This window comes from Clarias gariepinus, chromosome 17, assembly GCF_024256425.1.
Source record: "Clarias gariepinus isolate MV-2021 ecotype Netherlands chromosome 17, CGAR_prim_01v2, whole genome shotgun sequence".
In the NCBI taxonomy this organism is placed as follows: Eukaryota; Metazoa; Chordata; class Actinopteri; order Siluriformes; family Clariidae; genus Clarias; species Clarias gariepinus.
Window position 1 is genome coordinate 521,384 of NC_071116.1, and position 24,103 is coordinate 545,486.

At 44.7% G+C, this 24,103-nt stretch overlaps 1 protein-coding gene across 1 annotated transcript in view; it reads right to left on the reverse strand.

The window, feature by feature from the left end:
- ryr1a (ryanodine receptor 1a (skeletal)) overlaps positions 1 to 24,103 on the reverse strand; it is a 70,171-nt gene that overhangs the window by 38,184 nt on the left and 7,884 nt on the right. Inside the window, exons 11-65 of the mRNA XM_053475974.1 lie at positions 23,919 to 24,075; positions 23,535 to 23,699; positions 23,048 to 23,169; positions 22,581 to 22,773; positions 22,162 to 22,297; positions 21,784 to 21,879; positions 21,579 to 21,697; positions 21,366 to 21,499; positions 21,028 to 21,269; positions 20,639 to 20,831; positions 19,530 to 19,749; positions 19,035 to 19,139; positions 18,451 to 18,554; positions 18,222 to 18,305; positions 17,861 to 18,020; positions 17,454 to 17,601; positions 17,158 to 17,360; positions 16,767 to 16,941; positions 16,353 to 16,561; positions 15,910 to 16,268; positions 15,613 to 15,742; positions 15,313 to 15,473; positions 14,927 to 15,089; positions 14,612 to 14,698; positions 14,198 to 14,424; positions 13,689 to 14,118; positions 13,384 to 13,594; positions 13,007 to 13,245; positions 12,364 to 12,564; positions 12,126 to 12,237; positions 11,898 to 12,041; positions 11,497 to 11,770; positions 9,384 to 9,498; positions 9,102 to 9,234; positions 8,919 to 9,013; positions 8,661 to 8,796; positions 7,956 to 8,142; positions 7,710 to 7,821; positions 7,423 to 7,543; positions 7,163 to 7,332; positions 6,857 to 7,077; positions 6,306 to 6,396; positions 5,972 to 6,112; positions 5,590 to 5,753; positions 5,410 to 5,488; positions 5,074 to 5,163; positions 4,830 to 4,970; positions 4,532 to 4,609; positions 4,183 to 4,258; positions 2,694 to 2,817; positions 2,472 to 2,587; positions 1,965 to 2,032; positions 1,765 to 1,886; positions 1,518 to 1,567; positions 1,073 to 1,133 (exon numbers count right to left, since the gene is read on the reverse strand). Coding sequence (XP_053331949.1) covers positions 1,073 to 1,133; positions 1,518 to 1,567; positions 1,765 to 1,886; positions 1,965 to 2,032; positions 2,472 to 2,587; positions 2,694 to 2,817; positions 4,183 to 4,258; positions 4,532 to 4,609; positions 4,830 to 4,970; positions 5,074 to 5,163; positions 5,410 to 5,488; positions 5,590 to 5,753; positions 5,972 to 6,112; positions 6,306 to 6,396; positions 6,857 to 7,077; positions 7,163 to 7,332; positions 7,423 to 7,543; positions 7,710 to 7,821; positions 7,956 to 8,142; positions 8,661 to 8,796; positions 8,919 to 9,013; positions 9,102 to 9,234; positions 9,384 to 9,498; positions 11,497 to 11,770; positions 11,898 to 12,041; positions 12,126 to 12,237; positions 12,364 to 12,564; positions 13,007 to 13,245; positions 13,384 to 13,594; positions 13,689 to 14,118; positions 14,198 to 14,424; positions 14,612 to 14,698; positions 14,927 to 15,089; positions 15,313 to 15,473; positions 15,613 to 15,742; positions 15,910 to 16,268; positions 16,353 to 16,561; positions 16,767 to 16,941; positions 17,158 to 17,360; positions 17,454 to 17,601; positions 17,861 to 18,020; positions 18,222 to 18,305; positions 18,451 to 18,554; positions 19,035 to 19,139; positions 19,530 to 19,749; positions 20,639 to 20,831; positions 21,028 to 21,269; positions 21,366 to 21,499; positions 21,579 to 21,697; positions 21,784 to 21,879; positions 22,162 to 22,297; positions 22,581 to 22,773; positions 23,048 to 23,169; positions 23,535 to 23,699; positions 23,919 to 24,075 — 8,394 coding nt within the window. The remainder of the gene's footprint in view (positions 1 to 1,072; positions 1,134 to 1,517; positions 1,568 to 1,764; positions 1,887 to 1,964; positions 2,033 to 2,471; positions 2,588 to 2,693; positions 2,818 to 4,182; positions 4,259 to 4,531; positions 4,610 to 4,829; positions 4,971 to 5,073; positions 5,164 to 5,409; positions 5,489 to 5,589; positions 5,754 to 5,971; positions 6,113 to 6,305; positions 6,397 to 6,856; positions 7,078 to 7,162; positions 7,333 to 7,422; positions 7,544 to 7,709; positions 7,822 to 7,955; positions 8,143 to 8,660; positions 8,797 to 8,918; positions 9,014 to 9,101; positions 9,235 to 9,383; positions 9,499 to 11,496; positions 11,771 to 11,897; positions 12,042 to 12,125; positions 12,238 to 12,363; positions 12,565 to 13,006; positions 13,246 to 13,383; positions 13,595 to 13,688; positions 14,119 to 14,197; positions 14,425 to 14,611; positions 14,699 to 14,926; positions 15,090 to 15,312; positions 15,474 to 15,612; positions 15,743 to 15,909; positions 16,269 to 16,352; positions 16,562 to 16,766; positions 16,942 to 17,157; positions 17,361 to 17,453; positions 17,602 to 17,860; positions 18,021 to 18,221; positions 18,306 to 18,450; positions 18,555 to 19,034; positions 19,140 to 19,529; positions 19,750 to 20,638; positions 20,832 to 21,027; positions 21,270 to 21,365; positions 21,500 to 21,578; positions 21,698 to 21,783; positions 21,880 to 22,161; positions 22,298 to 22,580; positions 22,774 to 23,047; positions 23,170 to 23,534; positions 23,700 to 23,918; positions 24,076 to 24,103) is intronic.

A 24,103-nucleotide genomic window follows, 5' to 3' on the forward strand; every position in this document is an offset into this window, starting at 1 on the left:
CGGAGAGGGACAGGGACGGAGAGACACGGGGACAGGGACAGATAAACATGGGGAGAGACACAGGGACAGGAACGGAGAGACACAGGGAGAGACACAGGGACAGGGACGGAGAGACACAGGGAGAGACACAGGGACAGGGACAGAGAGACACAGGGAGAGGGACAGGGACAGAGAGACACAGGGAGAAACACAGGGACAGACACAGGGACGGAGAGACACGGGGACAGGGATGGATAAACACGGAGAGAGGGACAGGGACGGAGAGACACAGGGAGAAACACAGGGACAGGGACGGAGAGACACAGGAAGAGGGACAGGGACAGGGACGGAGAGACACAGGGAGAGAGACAGGGACAGAGAGACACAGAGACAGGGACAGAGAGACACAGGGACAGGGATGGAGAGACACGGGGTCAGGGACGGATAAACACGGGGAGAGGGACAGGGACGGAGAGACACAGGGAGAGAGACAGGGACAGAGAGACACAGAGACAGGGACAGAGAGACACAGGGACAGGGACGGAGAGACACGGGGAGAGGGACAGGGACGGAGAGACACAGGGAGAGACACAGGGACAGAGACGGAGAGACACAGGGAGAGGGACAGGGACAGAGACGGAGAGACACAGGGAGAGGGACAGGGACAGAGACGGAGAGACACAGGGAGAGGGACAGGGACAGAGAGACACAGGGAGAGACACAGGGACGGAGAGACAGAGAGAGAACCAGGTCAACCTGTTAAGTTTGGCAATAAAATATAGAATAATAAAAATTGTGTAATAATAAAAGTAGGGCGGCTGTAATGTGGTGTGTGTCAGCTACTGCAAACTTAAACATTTTTATATGCAAGTAAAGACTCTATAAGAGGTCAGAATATCAAACACTTGTAATGGGTGACAATCATGTACAGAAGGTTCTGATTAGCTCAGTATTTACTGTATTTACTCCGGAACACAAACACTCCTGTTACTAACATAAGGATGTTCAACTTTGTAAAAACAAGTGGATAAAAGGAGACCTGACGGGACATGGTTACATAAACTTATTACTGAATAGATGTAAAAAGTTTAACCTTGCGTCGAGCGAGCGTGCGAGTATGTGGAGACAGTTAACAATAGCAGGAGCGTCCGTGCCTAAGACAGAAAGACAAAATGTACATCTAAAATTCTTTATAACTGACAAAGAAGTGACATAAACTTGTGGGTGTGGCTTCAGCAAATAAACAGCAAGGGATTAGAGATGCACACGAGAGGAGAGGAGAGGAGAAGAGAGGAGAGGAGAAGGGAGGAGAGGAGAAGAGAGGAGAGGAGAAGAGAGGAGAGGAGAGGAGAGGAGAAGAGAGGAGAAGAGAGTAGAAGAGAGGAGAGGAGAAGAGAGGAGAGGAGAAGAGAGGAGAGGAGAGGAGAGGAGAGGAGAGGAGAGAAGAGGAGAGGAGAGGAGAAGAGAGGAGAGGAGAAGAGAGGAGAGGAGAGGAGAGGAGAGGAGAGGAGAGGAGAGGACCTCTGTAGGCGTCTTACCGAAGAGAAAGACTCTGTGTCTCACCAGAGCCGACATCTTACAGAATATACTGCAGTGGCAGAGGAAATGAAAGGACAGAAGAGTGGGATAGAGTGAACAAAAGGAGAAAAACAGAAAGAAATAAAAGCAAAGGCATTTGGCAAAAGCATTGAAGAATATACATTTTTTTAAATAAAATTGGAAGAATAAAAAAAAGCCAACAGTTCATGTGATGTTTCTTTCTTGCCGTGTTTTTCTTTAAACTACCTGGCGATCATCTCCTTCTCCTTGTTTGAGGCGTGGCCACCACTGCCCAGGATTTTAGCAGGAGTGGAGAGGAAATAGAGGCAGTGGTTTTTAAAGTACTGGTTTATCAGCGGCATCAGGATCTGAGGAGGACAGAAGTGTTTCTGCTCATGAACACACGTTAAAGACGGATTCTGAAACACTATTTAAACAGTATTAACCTTGGCGAAGAACTTGATCTCCTGCTCATGTGGTGATTTCTCTACACGACCGCTGCTGACCACCGCCTCTGTATGCACACACACACACACACACACACACACACACACACACACAGACAATTACAGTATGATGCTGTCAGCAAATCACCGCATAATAAAGATGATATACATATGATTAGGTAATCAGTACGGCACCCAGAACTCAAACACACTTTTGGTTATTAATAAAATAAATGAACAAAGTCAATTTAGTTATACATTGTTATATATGGTTTAAAAGCAGTACACATGTGCAGTGTGTGTATATATATATATATATATATATATATATATATATATATAGGAATACAGTGATGGAGCTTAATATAACTACATTAAATAAATAAATAAATAAATAAAGAGGAGAATGAGATTTTATCTAGAGCCCATTTCTCACACGGGGTTGTCTCAATGTCAGGCTGCTGAATAACGAGCGAGACTGTGTTCATGAGATGTGTGAAGTCACACCGAGGTGAGCGATGAACTCCTGAGCGATGTCCATCCACTTCAGCAGTTTCTGTAAGAAGCCATAAGCAAAGCGCTTCTCAATGGAGGAAATGTCGCTCTCCATGTCCTTCAGCCCTCTGCAGGGTACACACACACACACACACACACACACGTACGTCAGGTTCCAGGAGACATGCCGTGGTGTTCATGTCGGTTAAACCTTTGAGAGGCCACATGTGTTACCTCGTCACTGCGTATCCGTTCAGCTGGAGGAATCTCAGCAGCTCGTACGCCTTCTCGCGGTCTCGAGCTTTCTCTTTCGCAGTCAACGTGTCGTAGGGAACGAGCAGAGGGTGAGTCCCGCCACCTGGCGCAGTGAAAATAAAAAAAAAAAAACTTTAGTGTGTTACAAATATATTAAAATCTTCCATAGTACATTGCAAATGATACTGATAAAAATTTGTACCATCAGTTAATATATAAAAAGTATACTAACATCATGCTTTTACCACATTTTAGAATTTATAGTACTATAGTACAGTATAGTATTATAATACATAAATGTAGAAGGGGACTTTCCAAAAATATATGTTTGAAAAATATACTTTTTTATACATTTATTTGAACTTTGTTTTTCAATTTACTTTTTTTTTTTTATATGCTTGAAATATTCATTGTAGAAATGTACAAACAGTATACACTAGAATACACATTTTAATATACAGTAGTCTCTGTATATGTTCAGTTAAATTTAAATATACTTATTGTCCTTATTTATTCTTATATTTAGTGCACTTCTCTCTCGTGCGTGCTTTTAGACCTCTTTTTTGCACACTGAATATCTCGCGCACACGCACACACTCAAACTCGTGCGAATGAAATCTGTTGAACTCAGGAATAAAATCTGCCTCATAATTACTGATGTAATGATTTTCAAAAACATGTTATAGTGTAGAAAATACATTTAGCATTTGTAAATGATCCTAAACACCTTTAGTGTACTGGTACCACATTCACAACACTGTAGTATAGAAGGTTGTGTGTACTGTATGATACAATAAAGTATATTTGTATTAACCACAAAGTGTACTTATTTAGTATTTGTAATTGTCCAGAAGTATAACAGCTACTGCTGCAATAAGAATATACTCGTATTTGTAACACAGTAAAAATAGCTGTAATGTACTTATAATACATTAAATATATACTTACATTGTATTAATTACTGTCAGGTATGTACGTTAGTACACACACAGCCATATACTTTAAGTGTACTAAGTGTACTCAAAGTTGTTCCTCTTTAGCACACAAAAGTATACTTAATACACTTAAAATTGTGCTTTTGTACAATTTAATTACAACTTAAATACACTTAGTACAAAATTAGTTGTTCCAAAATAGCAAACATCAAGTGTACTAGTCATTAGTCTGGAGCAAGTGCACTTAAGTATGCTTTGGCATGATAGGATTTGGTACACTTACCATACTTTTTATTTACTTGGGTGGAGATTGCATATGTGAGTGTTACCTGATCAGAGATGGATCTGTGTGTGTGTGTGTGTGTGTGTGTGTGTGTGTGTGTCCATTAATGATAAACAGATAAATAAATAATTGCTTCCTCTTGGTGAATCTGCTCCGTGCCGTCCGGTGCAGCAGGTAAAGGGAACGGCCACACTGACTGATGAAGCCCCGGGATAAAGCAGACTGTATTTGGAGAGAAACTGGTGCCAACCTTTTGCCTGCAGCTCCACCTTCTTCTTACGCCCCCAGGTGTTGTGGTAATTCTCAGCCAGCTGCTCTGCCATCGACTGAAACAAAAGTCATATTAATTCATAGTGAACAAACGCCCAGGCACCTTTCTGTTTATTTCAGAAAAACAAATCTCTGATTTAACTAAGAGAACAGACATGACGAGACCCTGAGCGGTCTGATACAGTCCTCAGTGTGTGATTCTGTACCTCCTACATTTATGTCCCTCTACCTAAACAGCCCAACCTCCCCGCTGCAGTGACGAGCGTCCATACTGTACCTTTACTCCTGTTTATTTCCGAGAGTGCAGTACCCTGTAGATGCCAGCTTACCTGCAGCTCTCTGGACAGGGTCATGCCCGAGACGTTTATAGGCTGAGGGTTGTAGCCATGACTCGGGTCGTACGTCGCCTAGGAAACAGAAGAGCAGGAGTCAGAGAGAGTGTGTTCTTTCTGCAGTCATGTAACAGTAACAGCAGAAATGACTCATTAACTCATATCTAACTGTAACTGTATAAATAAATGAAACCGTCACTCCACCATAATGTGCTTTCATTTCATCACGTGATGAATATAAATGTAATAAAGCACTACACACAGAAAGTACTTTGTGATACTCGCTCGTTCATACCTGTGCGGTCTGAGAGATCTTCCGTGCTGCTTTCTTCTCTCCTTTGTCCTCGTCTCCGTCTCTGGCTTTGTCCAGTGTCCACTCCCAGGCTATCATGGCCTTTATGGACTCTTTAATGGGCCAGCGGTAAATTTCTTTATCCTGTACAACAAAGAAGAGACATGTTTAGAAACATACAGTGAAAATTCTTCTGTAGAATAATCACCACCAAATAAATAAATAGATAAACAAATAAACTCTTTACCTTCTCAGAAAACGTTTTGTACGGCCTGAGCATAGGATGAGTCTTAGCAATTTCATCCAGCACTTCACCAAAAGTCCAGTTGTTTTGGATCTGCGAGTGCATAAAGTACGCATGATAACGCGAGACTAGCACTAAGGCAGTACGATCTTTCTCCGCAGTGTCACCGTTCATAATGTATCATACTAGTTTTATTTTTTTAAAGAGGACATTAAACACAGTATAACTATAGCACAGTGTGAGTACTGGATGTTAAAGCACCCGTGCTAATGAAATTACTGCTTCATGTTTAATTATCACAGTGCACACAATACACACAGTTAAAACATGTTACTCTACCTTCTCAAAAGCCCATTTATCATGGGTGTACTCTGCGTATCTGTTGATAAATCCGTCCAGTTTCTCAGGAATGATGGTGCTTGATAAAAGAGGAACAAAATCAATAATTAGCATCATGCATTAAGATATTGTTCTTTTATAAATCTGAATATTTAAACTACATCATTCAGACACTCATACTTGGTTGTGTCCACCGGTTTTGGATCAAAGTTTCCCTCTGCATCCACAGAAGCTTTCTTTTCTGTCTTTGAAGAGTAACTGGCATCCACATAATCAGGAGGTATGGCACCGGCTATGGCACAGATGCAGGGCATCGCGATTTTAAACAATTCTGCATCAAATTTCTGTAGGACGAGAAAAGATTCTAGGTTAGGGCTCTAATGTAGTTTTAGATATTCTTTACTGTTAGACAACATTTTTTAACACTTCAGTAGAATTCAAAAGTCTGAATTCCTATGAATTGTGTTTATTATAATGCTGCTGAGCTGACACCTGTAACCCATCGACTGTATATACGGTTTGTTTGTTCACGTTGTGTCTTGCAGAAGAAAGCATTGCTCACCTTATGCGCCAGAGATTCAAAAATCCCCCAGAAGAGTTTGCGGGTCAGGTGGAGCTCCTCCTCTGAGGACACGCCGAAGTTGGCCCAGCCGTTCGGCAGGCAGTAGTACTTCCAGCAGCGCTCATAGTGATTAGTCAGCAACTACAACGCAGCAGGGGAGGAGAGTCTCTGTACATCCTTCACATCACTCCAAAATTAATATTAAAGTAAACTTTTCTGTACAGATATTTATAAAGGTTTGTTTTTCTCTGAATGTTCTTCATTATACTACACATGATATTAAGTACTGACTCAGTAACTCGTCTGTGTGAAACCCAGGGGTGTCTAGTCGTACCTTCAGGGGCATTTTGGCGTAGGCATTAAGAATGGGCACATCAAACACAAGTCTTCTCAGGAGGTGCTGAAGCATCGACGGCCGCAGATACCTGAGAGGAAGACGAATCATAAATCACCTACATAATGAAACATGAGGAAGCAAAATGAGCAGACAGCCCCTGAGCTACTGTAAACCTTGTACAGTATAAACATCACAATCCACATCCTCACTTCATCTGTACAAACCAGCCAAAGCCTCTCTAACACACCATCAGAGTCGACCAACAAATACTCTGCTAAACTGGGTTATATAGACACAGTTAAAGTCTCGCCTTTGTGCTCTAGGTTTCTGACCAATCACAATTCAGAAGGCGGGATTTCTTAACCTCACAAAAAGAAATGAACAGAAGCAACGTTTTTTCTTTCTTGTGTGTGTTAAGTTGCTCAGCGCGCTGTGCTGTAGAGCTTTAATTGTTTATTAATAACAGATGTGATATAAGCAGTTGTTATCAGTGCACTCGGGTTTCGAGAGCAGACTCAGAATGTGTTTGGTCTACAGAAGAGACTGACTTGCACAGAGACATGAGACACTCCTCGATGACGTCTCTCTGAGCTTTAGTGAGCGAGCGTCCTCGGGACAGTCTGTAGATGGTGTGCAGCATCGAGTCGATCATGATGGCGCGGTGATCAGTGCCCGCGAACAGAGGAGCACATTTAGTGATGAGAGGAAGCACGGCCGAGCAGAGGTAGCGGTTCAGCGCCAGGGCCATCTCTGTGGTACTGAACGCGGCCTGGGAGATGACAGGGACGAGTACGGTCAGCAAAAACACAACAAGAGGAACGGTTAGATAAGGAGTGACGGCTAGAGATACACACCGTGTCCAGAGAAGCCGCTGCTCGCATATCAGGCAGGAAACCGACTTCCAGCACGTGTAGGAGAAAATCCTGATTATCAATGCCATACACTCTGTCCAGGAACAGCACCATGGGGGCCTTGTGGTCCGGGACAAAACTGGCGGACATCTTTGGCTCAATAATACTGTTATCTAGAATGAGAGAATTATACACATTATAGTAGATGTTTATCTTTATTCTGATTAAATTAAACATCTTTTTTTCACAGATGTTCTCCTCACCTTTTCCAAAAGCAGGTATTTGCAGTGAAAGACTTATCACCCCTACGAGATCCTCAATGGGAACCAGAGATCTGAGGATAGCCCTGATCCGCAGAGCTTCTCCTTTTCCCGCCTGGATCAGCTGCTCACACACATCAACAATCAGACCATCATCTTATCAATGCGTTTTTGTAACTTCTGTAGCAGCACTAACACCATAAAATGTCACATGTCACGATATTTAATGACAAGTCGTCATAAGAAACTGAACCAAAGCAGAGATGATGAACGACTCAGCAGACACTTACATGCATTTCAGGAGCGCAGCGTCCCAGCAGGTCGATGAGAGCAGCGTAGAAGGACATGATGGCGTTTCCTAGATGAACTCTGCTTTCCTCGTGTTGCTCTTCTCCTCCAAACCTGATCAAACATAAATATAATTTTTTATAATAATATATTAGTAATAATACACCAGGTCTGTTTGTAACTGTTAATAACTGTTGGCAAAAATTTACAAGAAACAAACAAACAAACGGGAAAAAAAGTGAGCGTACATAGGGAAGCGTCTGTCCTTTTTAACAGTGGATCCGTCTCTGGCTGGATCCTCGGAGATCTTAATGGCTTCTTCAATGGCGGCCAAAAGGCCATTTCCCCCCTCTCCTCTGAGCGCAGGACCGAAACACTCGGGCCGTCTGATCAGGAGACGCACCACCACGTTAGCGTTCTCCTCCACGCTCTCTCCTGCGCAGACACAAACACCAACATTAGACAACGATTGTGTGTATGTATGTATACTGTAGCACTCCTGACAGTGCAGCATCCTAATGATGACGTGTGCACATCCCCGTCTATAGGTAACAATGAGCATGGACAGAGTCAGCCATGTGACATCATACCTATGCTTAGATCTTCCAAATAAATCTTAAAACTAAGCAGAATATGAACTTAGAAACTTCTCTACATGGTTTGGTATCTTTCAGACTCTACACCACTTTTTCGGGGTTTTATTAACAGTTTAACTGATCTCTAACCTTCTGCGTAATAGTCCATACTTGTTTCCATACATGCTCTAATTTATTCTGCATCATTTTTTGGCTCGTTAAAGCTGCTTTGCGACAATGACCACTGTTAAAAACATATAGAAATAAATACAAATAAAACTAAACTGAACTGAAATGGACCTCTTCCTCACACCTTCGGCGTTGTGTCTGACGCAGGGCGGACTCCACATCAGGGACGCAATAAACATTTATACACACCGTTTACAAAGACGGCGAATCGGAGGAAGTCCAGGTATTTTTCTCCGCCACATGGGTTCCAGCCAATATCAGGGTAACCTTTTGACAAGAGCATCGGGCAACTCTGCAACCCGCACCCGGCCAAATACTTCACCACCTGCACAACGGCAACATCATCACACTCAGATACACAGAGCGTACAGGACTTAAAACATGTCTATGGAGAAATATCTCTCTCAGGTGGATTCACAAAGATTTCAGACTTGCTCAGATGATCACCTTCTCCAGGTCCTGCTCCTGAAGAGCCAGAGCCAGCTCATTGTTATCGATGCAGGAAGCTGCAGCCACATCAAGAGGTGTAGAGCCTCGCATCCCTGCAACAGCATCACGCCATCAAGTAAAAGTAAAAAAGATTTTTTTTAAAACCCTTGAAGAGTGTACAGTACGTGATGATTAACTGACCCAGGCCAATGCCGCTGTTTTGCAGCAAGTAGCTCAAGTGGTCGAACATGGAGCGCTGATTCTGACGGCTGATTCGGCAGAAATAACACAGGAATCGACAGCAGTTGGTCACCATGCGCGGGAAACGGATCTCCTGCAGAAAATGTAAAAGAAATATAACAGAACTGTGGGCTCACTGCTTGTAGTCCGGTGTGTGAGCTGTACACCTCTGACATCAGCTCTTTAATGTCTGATTTATTAAGGACAGATCGAGGTCACTAACAGACCCTGAATACAGTTTACCTTTGAGTCTCCGCCCCCGAGGACATTGACCATGACCTCCATGACGGTCTCGTGCATGCCCAGCGCTCTCATCAGATTGGGGTGCTGGTAGAACACCCTGTTACTCATTATGTTTCTGTGGAAAAGACAGACGTTCGCTGTATTACTGTTCAAACTGGGACTAGGAATATAGACATCGATTTATTAGATAATAGATCATCCATATGGAAAAGTTTTAGTTTTATCTGTACATTGGTCAGAACTGAACCAGTCTCAGAAACATTGTCTATCTGTCTGTCTGTCTGTCTGTATATCTGTCCAGCCAGAGTTTGTCACAGCATCAAACAAAACTGTCTGAACAGAGTTTAATAAAACTTTGCAAGTGAAATAGTGTGATAAATTTATTCACTATGTTAAGAAAATAAAGAGGAACAATGTGGATTCCGTCCTGGTCGTGGAACAGCGAGCCAGCTTTTTACTCTCGCAGGAATCCTGGAGGGCGTTTGGGAATATGGCCATCCAGTCTACATAGGTACAGCGGAAGTATGGGGTGAGGTCGTCACTTCTCAGGGCCATCCAATCCCTTTACGCCCAAAGTGAGAGCTGTGTTCAGATCCCCAGCAATAAGTCAGCTTTTTGCAGATGATGTGGTCTTGATGTCATCATCAGTCTGTGACCTGCAGCGCTTGCTGGATCGGTTTGCAGCTGAGTGTGAAACGGCAGGGATGAGGATCAGCACCTCGAAATCTGTGGCCATGGTTCTCAGCAGGAAACCGATGGATTGTCTACTCCAGGTAGGGAGAGAGTTGTTACCCCAAGTGAAGGAGTCTCAGGGTCTTGTTTACGAGTGATGGAATATTGAAACGTGAGGTTGGCCGTATAATCGGAGCGGCGGTGCTTTACCGCACTGTTGTGACGAAAAAAGAGTTGAGCCAAAAAGCAAAGCTCTCAATCTACCGGTCGTATGAGCGAGGACAAGATCGCGAATACAAGCGGCCGAAATGGGTTTTCTCAAAAGGGGTAGCTGGCTTTCCACTTAGAGATAAGATGAGAAGCTCAGTCATCCGTAGGAGACTCAGAGTAGAGCCGCTACTTCTTTACGTGAAAAAGGAGTCAGTTGAGGTGGTTCGGGCATCTAGTATGGATGTCACCAGGACGCCTCCCTAGGGAGGTGTTCTTGACACGTCCAGCTGGTAGGAGACCACGGGGCAAACCAAGGACTAGATGGAGAGATTATATCTTCACAGTGGCCTGGGAACGCCTCGGGATTCCCCAGTCAGGGTTAGCTGAGGTGGCTGGGAAAAGGGAAGTTTGGGGTTCCCTGCTGGAAATGTTAAGTTTGGGGGTCCCCCGCGACCCCGATTTTGGATAAGCGGTTAAAGATGGATGGATGGATGGATGGATGGATGGATGGATGTTGAGAAAAATCAATGTTATGAGCAGTTATGTGCCAGATTACATCATAGGATCTAGCATTTCTTTTCTTTTTTTTATTTTTATTTTTCTTCTATCGAGGTTGGCGTGGTTACCGTCAACGACGCGTATCATTGGTCTAAACATTTTACTAGGGATGCACCGAAATGAAAATTCTGGGCCGAAAACGAAACCGAAATTTTTGGATGCACTTGGCCGAAAACCGATACCGAAACCGAAAATGGCTTCATTAAAAAACATGTTTAAAATATTTTCTTTTGGTTTGTATTAAAAAAATGTTGCATATTGCAACTTTGCTGTCCTCATCTGAAACTTTTAAGTGCTTCCAAACCGCCGACATACTCCGTGTTTGATGCGTAATGACAGCGCGAACGAGACGGGAGGATGGGAGAGGCGTGGCGACAATTTCGGCTTTTATTTTCGGCGCTTTCTTACGTTTCGGCCGAAACCGATAATGCTATTTCGGCCGAAAATTTTCGGCGGCCGAAATTTCGGTGCATCCCTACATTTTACCAACACTAGTGTGAGATAACTTAGCAGCAGGAGCAGACAACCCACTGTGTGTGATATTTTAAGCTATGGCAACAACATCAACTTTACAATAAGAATTATCTGAAGAATTTAGGATGATGAAAATGTAGAACTCTAACAGTTTTAATACGGAGTAAGGAGTTCCCATGTGCTGTGTTTGTGTTCTCACCCGATGCTCTGGATCATGAGCCTCTCCTCCTCGGGGCCCATCTGGACGATGAGAAGCGAGCGGATCTGGCTCAGACACTCGAGGAGCTCCATGGTGTCCTGCATGGACACGGCGTTGATGGTGTACGCCTTGGGGAGGGCGCGGATCAGCTCCCCCAGAGCGTCGTACTGCCGGTGCAGCAGACTGAACATGAGACGCACCAGCTCGGGGTCCTGGATGAAGGACTCCTGAGCCCAGTGTATCATCGTGTGAGAGATCAGCTCCTGTAAAGTACCTGAAACACCACACACACACACACACACACTTAATGTTAAAGACTTTTAGATGTAATCTAGTAGTAATAAACACAATTTATTATAATTTTTAAAACACCAATCGGTCCAATGCAAATCAGTTCTCACTGGGTTTCTTCTCCTCCTCTGGCTTCATCTCTGTATCCTGCTTTCTCTTTCGTAGTCTTTTCACTTTCTCAAGCAACCTGAAGAAACGTCCCCGCAGAGACGTGTCCACATGCTCTTCCTCCTCCTCTTCCTCAACATGAATACCTAGCCAACAGGACAGAGTTTTTAAAATAGATGTCCTGGCTCAGTGGACGAGAGCTCGGCTAGGTGGCTAACATAATGACTGACCGCAGTGAGCCAGAAGGTCATTGTGAAACATCTGAAGGTCGAAGCGGACTTTCTCTGGAACAGGAGAGTCCTCTTCATCTGGACAGTTCTTAAAACTCATCAGCATGTTGACCTATAAACACACAACCGGTTTACAGTTCATAACTGCTCATGCACAGACACGTGTGTGTGTGTGTGTGTGCATGTGCGTGTGTGTGAGTGTGTGTGTGTGTGTGTGTGTGTGTGTATGTACACATACCTGTTCCTGTGGTGGTGAACGGAACTCTCTGGTCTTGCGAGCCGTCTCTGCTGCGGTCATGGTGAAGGCCTGCATGAGGTCGTTATAACGCAGTTTCTGGTTGGACTGTACCTGAGTGACAAACCTATCGGAGAAGGCGACGATGGCCTCGACGCGGTGGCGCAGTTCACAGTCGCAGAAATACTGCAGCAGAGTGCACATCTGAATAACAGGGAGGCAGAAACACAATATCCATGACACTCGCACGTGCTTTCTCCAGGGAATAATGAGTGAAAACTGCTATTTTTGTGGGTTCAATAAGAGGACGACCTGATCATAACCCCGAGTTAGTGTGGACGTGACGGGAGAGTGCTGTTGTGTCATGAGTAACTCTCTCTAAACAAAGACTCTTACATTTTTGCAGAATTATAAACAATTAAAAAATTCTAAACAATTCTAAGTAACATTAAGGATCCAATAAAGTGCAGAGGTTTGAGTAAAGTTTTAATGTTAATGTGGAGTTTTTTTGGAGTAGAGTAAATTATTAATAAAAATGATTTTGTTAAAAGTTATATTATTAGACGGGAACAGTAATGCAATGTTTTTTTAACACTTGTATATCTGTTTAAACATAAAAAAAAACTTAACATGAAAGCTGATCTACCTGTAACTTTACAGACTCGGGTAGTTTCATATGCAGTAGCCCCTCCCCAACTTCCTCCTCCTCTTTAGGCTCCTCCCTCATTGCTGTGACCCCGGCCTCTGGCTCAGCCTTTGGCTCCGCCCCTCTGTGCTCTGCTTTCTCTCTGTCGGCTTTCTCAGGTGCGGTGTGCTCTTCCTCATCTTCCTGCTCTGTCTGGTCTTCCTCCTCCTCCCCCTCCTCCTCCTCTTCTTCCAGCTCCTCTTCCTCCTCACCCATTCCTTCATCCTCAGTCCATCCATCCACCCGGTCCTCTTTTTCCTTCACCTCCACTTCCTCCTCTTTAGAAGCCTCCTGTTGTGCTTCCTCTTCTCCGCTCTTGTCCTCCTCCGCGTGACTGCCTCTGTCCTCTCGGAACACGGTGGGCTCGATGAGTTTGAGAATGTGTTTCACATCCTCGTCCTCAAACACACCCATGATGAGCAGCGTACTGATTAGCTTCAGGATAGGAACGAAGTGGAACTCCACGCTGCCCCCTACAGGATCACGCATGGCCTGGCCCCCATCCAGTACCGCCTCTGTTAACATGCTCAGGGCGTGGTCTTTCAGAATCTACAGAGGAAAAAAGAAGAAGAGCTGTGGTTATTTAGTTCAATCAAGCGTCTCAGCTAATGTACTGATTTCGGACGAACAGATCTCGCTGTACCTGCAGCGGGACGTGAGGGCTGAGGGTGTACAGGTCAGCGTTGGTGCCCACGAAGCCGGTGTGTGAGAACTGCAGGGTGGGTCTGAGGCAGGTCGAGCGTCCCACGGCAGGCAGCGTGTGAGCCGTCAGCGTGATGGAGCGCGTCTCATCCGTCATGGGAACGATGAACTCCTGATTGGTCATGAGTCGGTTCCTCTTGGCCGACTCCAGGTGCATGGAGATGAGCAGGTCGTAGTAGCCACTGCGGATCGGTCCAGGCAGGTACGAGTTCTCGATTGCGTAGAAGAGCTGAGACTCATCCACGTGGCTGCAGAGGGCGTGGGATACGCGGTTGTTTCCCAGAGCACACACGGAGCCATAGAGCTTCAGCGTGTGGTGGTGGAACTTCAGCAGGTCTGTGCACTCCGAAAGCTCCAGGATATCGATACACCTGCAAGTGTAAAAAGAACCACAGCGTGTTAAAAACGTACAGGCATGGACATGCGAACCAGTGAAACGCCGTTATTAACCTGTTCTCCTCTGGAATGTGTAGCGCCATCATGATGAGCGGCTCCGTGCACTGCACCATCCAGCCGAGTCTTTCGCTGACGCGACTCGTCTCTGGGGACAGGAAGCGGTTCGGCATGCGGCTCCAGATCACTGGGGTCAGCATCTGGACATCGAGGCGAGGAGGGCACTGCGGGACCGGGTTCTTCCGATCGCTCCGAAACATGGCTGCCGAGATGGGCATAATATTCTGAGTAGAAAAACAGCATGTAAGAGATTTTTAATTTCAGGTTAGGTGTTCCTTCTTTAGATAACATGAGATAACCATCTCTTCTTCTGGTGCTAAGATTCAACACACAAGTCTAAAACAGTAGTCTGTCATGACCCACAGCTCCAATGACAATATTTCATTAGTTTCTAATATGATGCTATCAGACCTTGAGCTTGCCGAGCTCCACCTGCAGCATGTTCTGGCTGGAGGGCAAACAGAAAACAGCAGGGAACAGTTTGGTGTTGGGCTCCACCTGAAACACAGCATCATGCTGTTAGCCTCCAGTTCCAGGTAAATATTAGCGAATATTAGCCTAGTGTGTTTCAATTTACTATTAAATGTTCAGTAAATTCCACGACTACTTGAAGCCGTAAAATCGCCTTTTTGATCATTTCATATTGTATTAAAGGTAAATATAGAAAATATAAAATTCCAAAGGAAGCGTGGAGGGATCACGGTGTTGGTTTAACACTTCACTCACCTGATAGAACGTGTTCACCTCTTTCCCGTTGGCTGTGAAGGTCATGAGACCTGTGGCCAGATCCAGGAGACAGCCAATGACAAAGTCCTCCTGGGTGATGCGTGTTTGTTGTGAGCCGCTGAACTCGCCGCCCCACACCATGTAGCAGTTACTGCGCTTCATGCTGAGCGGGAAAAAGAGCAGAAGCCTTAAAAAAAAGGTTACAGACCCGATCTGAAAACATATTTCAGAAGATTTTACCCCAAATGCGCATTGTTATGAGCACAGGCTCACATTTCTGTTTTATCAAATAGATCTTTATATAAAACATTAATAATAAAACAACAGAAGGTCGATGGATGCTGGTGATGAGGACGGTCATGGACAGAATGATGCTAATCTGCTACCTGTGGTGTATGTTGCCTTTATCGTCTCCCACAGTCACCGTGACGTTTCTCACTTTACTGATATCAAAGTGGGGGTCGTACTGGTGGTAATCAGGAGTAACCCATCCTGCCCACACTCCACTGGGCTCCTGTCCTGCAAAGACACGCACCGAGTAGTAATGCTACACACACACACACACACACACACACACACACACAGGGGAACAATATGCTTTAAAAATAATCAGAATGACAGTTAAAACTGCTGCTAAGGAATTTAATTCTTGTTTTAATGAACTAAAGGGAGGATGTTGTCCATACTGTGGTGGTGTTGGAAATGATGTCCACATCATCTCGGTCATCAGGGACGACATCCTCTACCAGACGAGGGACGGCGGGAACGACGGGGGGAGGAGTGATAAAAGCAGCTTTCTTCGCTTTGGAAAAGAAACTGTAAATCACGCCGGAGGATTAAGAACTGATTTCTCATATCACACGGGAGTAAATTCACATTCAGTTTCAGATTAATTTAATGACTAATTCCCACTTTTATTAGTAATAAATACATGATATTAATACAACAAGCTGAAACAGAAGCTTCACACACTCCACGCTCACCCTCTCTTTTTGCTCTTCTCTGTAGTGGTGTCCTTTTCGTTCTCCGCCTCCTTGGTGCCCGGCGGCTCCTTGGGCACTGACGCTTCCTTGTCCTTTTCCTCCTGCTCCCTGCGGGTGGCGCTCTTCTTCAGCAGCTCGTACTCAGAGTTGGGGTCGACCTCCAGAGCCTCGTCCTCGGGGATGGTGAGGGCGCGTGTCAGCGGGGTCGCCCCGGCCTCCACCTTAAACGACTCGTGGAACTCGATGGGCAAGCTGAGTCTGAAGAACAGCAGATCCGTGTTGGCGTTCTGTGAGCCGAATGTCCTGTGGTTGAGTTTGAGACAGGGGGCGCTGTCCACTGTGCCGTCCACACGGGAGACCTGAGCATGCAGGATGAGGAAATGGATCAGAAACAGAGTGTTGATTGTTCCCTGTGTTGTTGTTCACTCTGGTTAATGAAGTACCTCGATGTGGGGGTGGTCAGGGGAAACGGGGATGAACTGCGGCAGGCTTTTGCTGAACCACATGGTGATGTCTCTCTTCATGTTGATGGCGAAGGGCTCGAAGCCCTCCTGCAGGCCGCAGATAGTGAAATAACGCAGGCTGCTGACGTTCTGGCCCAGGTTGATCCGACCCACCTGAGAGAGGCCCAGACTACAAACAGGGATGAAGCCTGGAGGTACAACACACACACACACACACACACAGCAGCTGAGAATGAGCACCATTATGTTCCAGAGATAAAACACTGAGATAAAAAATCTATTTTATATTAATTTCTGCTTCTTTCAGTCGTGTCTTTTACACAACAGAATGGCAAACTTTTTTGTCCCATGGGCCGTAACCCTTCTCCTGCCTGCAGCCACAGAGTCCTGTACCTTCTCCAATCTCGATGTCTTTGAAAGCCATTTCAGAGCCGGAGTCACTGATCAGCATCTCTCCATTAAGCGTGAACATGATGTTCTGCTCGGTGAGATCGATCATGCAGCCCACCACGTCCCCAGGCTGCCACTGACGGCCGAAGGGTTCGCTGCCCACATGCCAACGCTGAGCCTAAACACACACACAAACACACACAAACAAAATGATCACTACCAAAGCAGATGTCTCTATGTCAGATTTTTAGAAGGTCTGTAGCAGCACTGCACACCAGACATACACGCAGATGGAGAAAACTATCAGTTATGTTTTATAAAGTTATTTATAGAGTAATAAAAAGAAGATTTGTATATAATTATTATTATATTATTAGTAAAGGTCTCTAAATACCTTGCAGCCATTGAAGGCGTAGGCTAGCTCATCTGCGCCGAGCTCTTTATCGGCGTGGACGTTGGGTCTGGCCCAGCCGACCCTCATTTCCCCCACCGTCACTGCCTCAAACTCAAAGTACCATTTACCCTGAGTAACGGCGTAGGATTTCTCTGCCCTGAACACGCGGATCTTGTTCCCACTGCCGTTACTGACGTGGCCGCCTGAGGAGAGTCACACATTTCAGAGCAGCGTGGGTGCGGTCATGACCGTCTCTCACTGCATGCTTTAGCGTCTCCTAGTCTAACTCTACTCACTGCTCTCCTGGTCTGGAGGCTCGATGTTGTAGCCGTAACCAATCAGGGTTCGAACTGCTGCACACACCGTGTCTCTGTTCGTCTTCTTGGTTTTCTCATCCAGCAGATTATACGGCACGAGGCGAGGGTTACGCTTGTTTACGATGTCCTAAACATCATCATCAACATCACAGAGAAATAAACAAACTCTTCAAGAATCACTCAGTCAATTAATTCTTCACAACACTGAGTGTGAAGTGTGTAGTGTCAAACTACAGGTTTAGATTTTTATCAGTTCATCATTATTAAAACCCATTTAACCAAAAATGAGAGTTTAATATAAATAATACAGGAGACTGCAACCATTTCTCATAAAAGAGATGTACAGGTACACTGGACAAACCTAGAGCAGCAGCAGTGCCCCCTACCTGCACGATGCTGTAAGTCCAGCCCTGCCGCACTCTGTCTCGCGCCCACACGTTGTGTCCGTTCTCGGCGAGGCGCTCCACCAGTGTGTTCTGGTTAGGAGTCAGTTTAACATGGTTCAGGTCCAGAGGAGCGGGTTTGTAGCCGTTGCTCTGTGTGTAGCTACATTCAGGAGATACAACGGGAAATTCTGGTTACGTCACAGTTACTCAGTTCTCTCTAATGATCACAAACAATCACTTTTAAAAACAACATAATCATAATCATTACCAAGATGATTTGGTGTCTGCATGTGTGTCTGCGTGTGTGTCTGCGTGTGTGTGTGTGTGTGCGTGTGTTTCTGTGTGTGTGTGCGTCACTGACGTTTTGGGCAGTTTGATCTTCTTCAAATTTTCCTCCGCCTTCTCGTCTCCCATTCCAACATGGCAACCCAGCGCAAGAAGTGTTCTTACAGAGGGACAGAGGGACAGAGGGACAAACCAAACTTTACACACACAGACACACTCCTTTTAATCATCAATCCTGTAAGCATAAAACACAACACAACAAATGTACACCACACTAACACACCCTGACATGGCGTTACACTCACTTGAGAGTTTCCCCCGACATTGCCAGGTTGTAGTTCCTCTCTGGCTCTGGAAGGCTCTGGAAGTCCACCAGACACGGATGAAGCTTTTTATTATCATCACGGAACTGAAAGAAAATAAACAGGAGTTTGCTGACATAAGACTTCAAATAAATCGCAATGCTCCAAAAGAATTCATCAATCATAACCCAATAATCTGTTATTCCTAATAAATACATTTCCTGTATGACTGATTTTTTAGAGACCCTTATCTAAAATATATTGGCCCTTCAATATCTTCCTCCATATTACAGGGGTCTCCTAATCCAGTGTAAGATTATTATTATTGTTTATTTGTTTATCGTCTTTCTTTTATTGATTTCTTACCTTCCTATAGTTATGTATGGACTGTTGTGTTCAACTGTTTTTGTTCATGAAAAATGTAATAAATGTATTTGTTTAAAAAAATAATAATAATCTTAAAGTGATACATACTTTAAGTCTTAAATCTTACAATAACCATCTTATTAAAATGTTGTTGGATTGACTGTGTGCACTGTGTGTGTGGTGTTTATGGGGACGTGGTGTACAGTAGTGTGTGTGCTCACAGGTCCGTAAGTCCAGCCCTGTTCGATGCGAGTTACGGCCCAGAGCTCATGGCTGTTCTCCGCCAGTTTTTCTCTGATCCGCTCCAGATGTGGAGGAAGAACAATCTGTGTGTGAAAACCAAACACACAGTTTAATGATGACATACAAACATAAATATTACATCATATTCATAATGTCAAAGGCAAGTTATCAAAACATCCATTATTCTTCATTAACACAGCATAAAGCAATAAAATTTAATAGAGTAGAATGTAACTTCAGTAACTTCAGTAACTTCTGTGTGCAAAAGCATGTGTGGGCAGAGTAATGGAGACCTTTGATCAGACTTTTGTCTTTAAAATAACAAAAGCAGCTAACAGTGTGTATTAGAAGTGTAGTCTAGAGTGGGCGAAAGAATAAAATGCATGGCATCAGGATAGTAAAGAAAGTGTGTTTCTGTGTACTGAATTATAATCACTCAGACGTTTAGCAGCGACTCTGTAGGATGTCTGTACCTGCACAGTGTCCACAGGATTTGGAGTGAAGGCAGTGTGGGACAGAGACTGTGTCGGGCCCAGCAGGTTCCTCACATCGTTACTCAAGTCGTTTTTATACTCCTTAATGGGCTCGATGCGAAGTCTGTCTTTGGGCAACACGGCCTCATAGCACGGAGCGTACCCTGGGGGTGGGACAAACTTAAAGTCTCCTTGGCGTCCCCCCAGGAGGAACCGGACTCTGAGGGAACAACAGAAAACAAACCGGTGACCACTCGTCTATTTCATCATCATGATCAGGGTTAGAGGTCTACTATATAAATCATACTGAGGGTTATATTTTAATACATGTATTAATGTTAATACGGAACGCGAACAAAGTCAAATAGATTTTTATAAACCTTTCCAGCTGTGGTTCTGTAAAAACACAACACATACAGTGGAACCTTGGATTACGAGCATAATTCGTTCCGGAAGCGGGCTCGTATTTCAAAACACTCAAAAACCAAAGAGAATTTCCTCATAAGAAATAATGGAAGCTCAAATTATTCATTCCACAGCCCAAAAAGATAAATACATAAAAATAATTAACACAAGATATAAAGTACAAATAGAACAAATTAACCTGCATTTTATCATAAAAAAGTCAAAATAAAGACACTAAATAAAAGATGTTTTACACACACGCACACACACGTGGTCACAGTGTTATAGTAAACAGTACACGCGTGCACAGATGTTGATTATATCAGTAAGAGATGAGCACTAAGACCCAGCAGGGAAGACGATTACCCACAATTCCGCAGCACAAGAGAGAAAAACCAATAGCTCAGTTGTGATCACGTGACACTTGGCATCAAAACAAGAAGCGCATGCATAATACATGATACTCAGTACTCGTAAACCAACACTTGTTCGTTTTCCAAGTCAAAATTTATTAAAAATCTTTGCTTGTCTTGCGATACACTCGGAAACCGCGTTACTCGTAGTCCAAGGTTTCACTGTAGTACTGTAGTTAAATATTCTGTCATGCTGCAGTTTCATTAGAACATATGGAAGTTATGTCAGCACATTCTGAGGATCTAATAAACTATGCCATGGTTGTGCGAGGTGGTACAAAGCTGTTTTACTTGATTCCAGCGGAGAAGCTAACGACAGGGAAGAAGAGGCCGTCCAGGTTGAAGTTCTCAAACATGCCCTGAACAGGATGCCCATTAATACGGAACGAGATACTGGGCACGCTTAGATCCAGACAGCAGCTCACTACATCTTCTGCTGCCAGAATGTGCTGATTGGAAGATGCCACGTGCCGAGGGACACGCCCTGATCGGAGAAACAAACTCAGTTTGTGACATTTGTTAAGAACACGTTTTACAAAAGAGACAAGACATCTTACCTATTTTTTTATATTAATAAGGATTAACAGTAACTTAATGATACACCGGCCATAACAAAGTCCAAGTCCATCTGTTTCCTGTTCAAGCAACATGTCAGAAGCATTCATTTATTTATTCCTCACCTGACCACAGATAGAGGCCATCAAAGCCGTAAGAGTAGAGGTCATCTCCTACACCGTTCCCGCCCCAGCCCTCTCCTCCACCGGGGTATGGGCTGTAACCCTCGGTCAGCGCCCAGCCCACCCGCAGGTGACCCGCCTGGGCCGTCAAAAACGGCTCCACGTCATCCACGATCAGCTCATAATACCACTTCTTATACTGCGTGGATCCCTCACAGGTCCCCAGGAAGATGTTCGGCCTCATGCTACACAGAAAGAACCGACAAGAAGCATGAACTGTTTCTGTGACTCGTACATACACAGAGCTGCCAGTCCAGTTGGTTCTGCTAATTAATAATCACCTTGTAACATAATTAATGATTTGCGTTTGGAGCAAAAGGTCCCGGCGTGGGAGTAGATTCTCTGTGATGAGATTCTGATTGGACCTCACAGCCACGCCGTTACACACACACAGCGAGCAGAGCACGTCCAACACCTGGAGGACAGGAGGAACGGACAACCGGGATTAGTTACAGGTGAGATCATCTCTGAGAGGTGATGGGGATTCGTGTCACCTTGTGGTTGCGTCCATGTTTGTCCAGCAGAGCGATGATGGACTTGATGTGGTTCTCCTGGATGATGTTTAACACCTCAGGGCTTTCAATGAGAATGCAGTACAGCACCTCCAGGATGCCTGCAGCAGGGTTGTGTTTGGGAATGAATAAACAGGATGGCGCTGTGGATAAACTGTTAGAACTGAACATATACAGTCACGCTAACCTGATGAGGCTTCCAGTCGGTCCAGTTTGCTGACCAGCCAATCCAGATTGTCACAGAAGAGAGCGCAGTTTGCCCTGTTCCCTCTGATCAGAGACGCTACAGAAAACACACACATTATATATGAGTAAAACACATCTGGGTGTGTTGGATAAAAAAAGAAAAACTATAATGGTAATCAACTGTAACATAATAATAAATAAATTATGATAAAAAAATAATAATAATGAGACAATGGTCTCTGGCTCCCTCTGGTGGCACAAGCTTGTCTTTTTTCTGATTGGTCTCAGCCTTCTTCAAGTGATGGCAAAAGGCAGTGGCAACTAGACTTTTCCTCTGTGTGTGTAGGTGTGTGTGTGTGTGTGTGTGTGTGCAGTGTACCCAGCAGCTCGTAGAGCAGGTTAACAATCTCCCTCCAGGACTCCGCTGCCTCCTCTCCAGCAAACTCAGAAAAATGAGCTGCGGTGTTATATACGTTTAGACGATCGATGCAGTCCAACACCAAAGTGATCATCCCCTGCACACACACAAATCATTCCTCACACACAAATGATAATTTAAAGCCTTTTCATGTATTGTTAAATGATGGACCACCAGACCTTCTCATAAGACCGCACTCAGGTGGTGCATCACTGAACAATAAGTCAAAAGGCCTGGCAGAGTTGTCACTGTTGCTCAGGTGTATAATAATGAAATAAATAAAAAATATCTATAAATCAGTCTGGATGAAGGTGTCTGCCAAAAGCAACACATGTACAATGTTCTGTGCATCCACTTGGTGTGATGTTTGCGAGCTCCACCTCTTCCTGAAACAGGTTCTGTCGATTTTTGAGAGATCTCAGTTTGCTCTGTTTCTCCTCGTGCTCCAGCTCGTCCTCTGGAGGTCTGAAGTAGAAGATCAGATCCTGGAGCGAGAGGACAACAGACTCCAGCGGGAGCGATGATGGAGCAGGAGCGCTGCTTTTATTCTTCCCATTTAGAGAGTCTAAACTCCTGCAGAAGAGACACAACGGGAATATGAGAGAACAAGAGAGAGACGAGTGTGTGTTTTACAGGATATGAATCTGTGTGTTAAAGGATGCGTGTTGTGTGTGCGTGTGTGTGTGTGTGTGTGTGTGTGGGGCTAGGCTGTAAATGTCTATCCCACTGCTCCCACACTAGTTATGCTGAATACAGCAGATATTACTACGCATGGCGAGCAGTGGAGCTGTTTCAGTGAGTGTGTGTGTGCGTGTGTGTGTGTGTGTGTGTGTGTGTGTGTGTGTACTTGATGAACTGTGCGAAGAGGCCGGCAGTGCTGTAGATCATTCTAGCGGCCTGAGACTCTTCTGTCTGAGAGCGAGCGACGGTCAGAGCATCATCCATGTGACCTTCCTGATGAAGAATTGCCTACACACACACACACACACACACACACACACACAAAACACCACTTTACACACACACGTTAACAGCAACAGCGCATTCTTCATGTTCATCATCACATACAGCATGACTGAAAACAAATAGACAGGATTTTTCCAATAATTTTAGAGTTAAATAAAGCAGAATAAATAAAGTCTGTAAAGAGAGAATGAGTTAAAGTTAATGATTCTATAAAAAATAACAGCGATACAACAGCAGCGTAAATCAGAAGCAATATTAACTAAAAACATTCATTTGGCATTTATTATGTTTTGCTGTCCAAATTTTTGGGGATTTAAAGGGAACCCCTTTGCATATTCACCCCCGTATACACTTCCTACAGTAGTCACCTTGCGCTTCACAGGCCCCAGACGAGCAGATTTAGCGTCTACGGAGGCGTAGGTGAGCCACAGGCTGGTAGCGACGTGCTGCACAAAGCACATGGACTCTCCGTACTTTATCTCTGGAGCCCCCATCCCTTCCACATCACGCTTCTGCGCCACTTCTGTCTTCTCCTGCTCCAACAAGCACACACCGACACACACCGACACACACCGACACACACCACAGACCATCACACTATCAGCACGGCTGTGCTTATACATATCATCGTCAGTGTGGTGAGTTCGCCCCTATTCAGTCTCTTTCAGAGTAATCAGCAGTGTGTGTGTGTGTGTGAGCTGACTGAAGGTCCTTCAGGACGTCTGATGTGAACAGAAACACAAACCGCTGACCTTTGAGGCTCGAAAGCAGAACGCAGAACTCTTGGTGTTTGCTTTCTCTGGATCCACCACCAGCAGGCCCTTCTCATCATCTAAACACAAGTATCGACCCGTGGTGATGTGGCGCACTCTGAACGGCTGACCCCATTTAATATGGCCGCCGCTCCACCTGGAACACAAAGAGGATTAAACACACA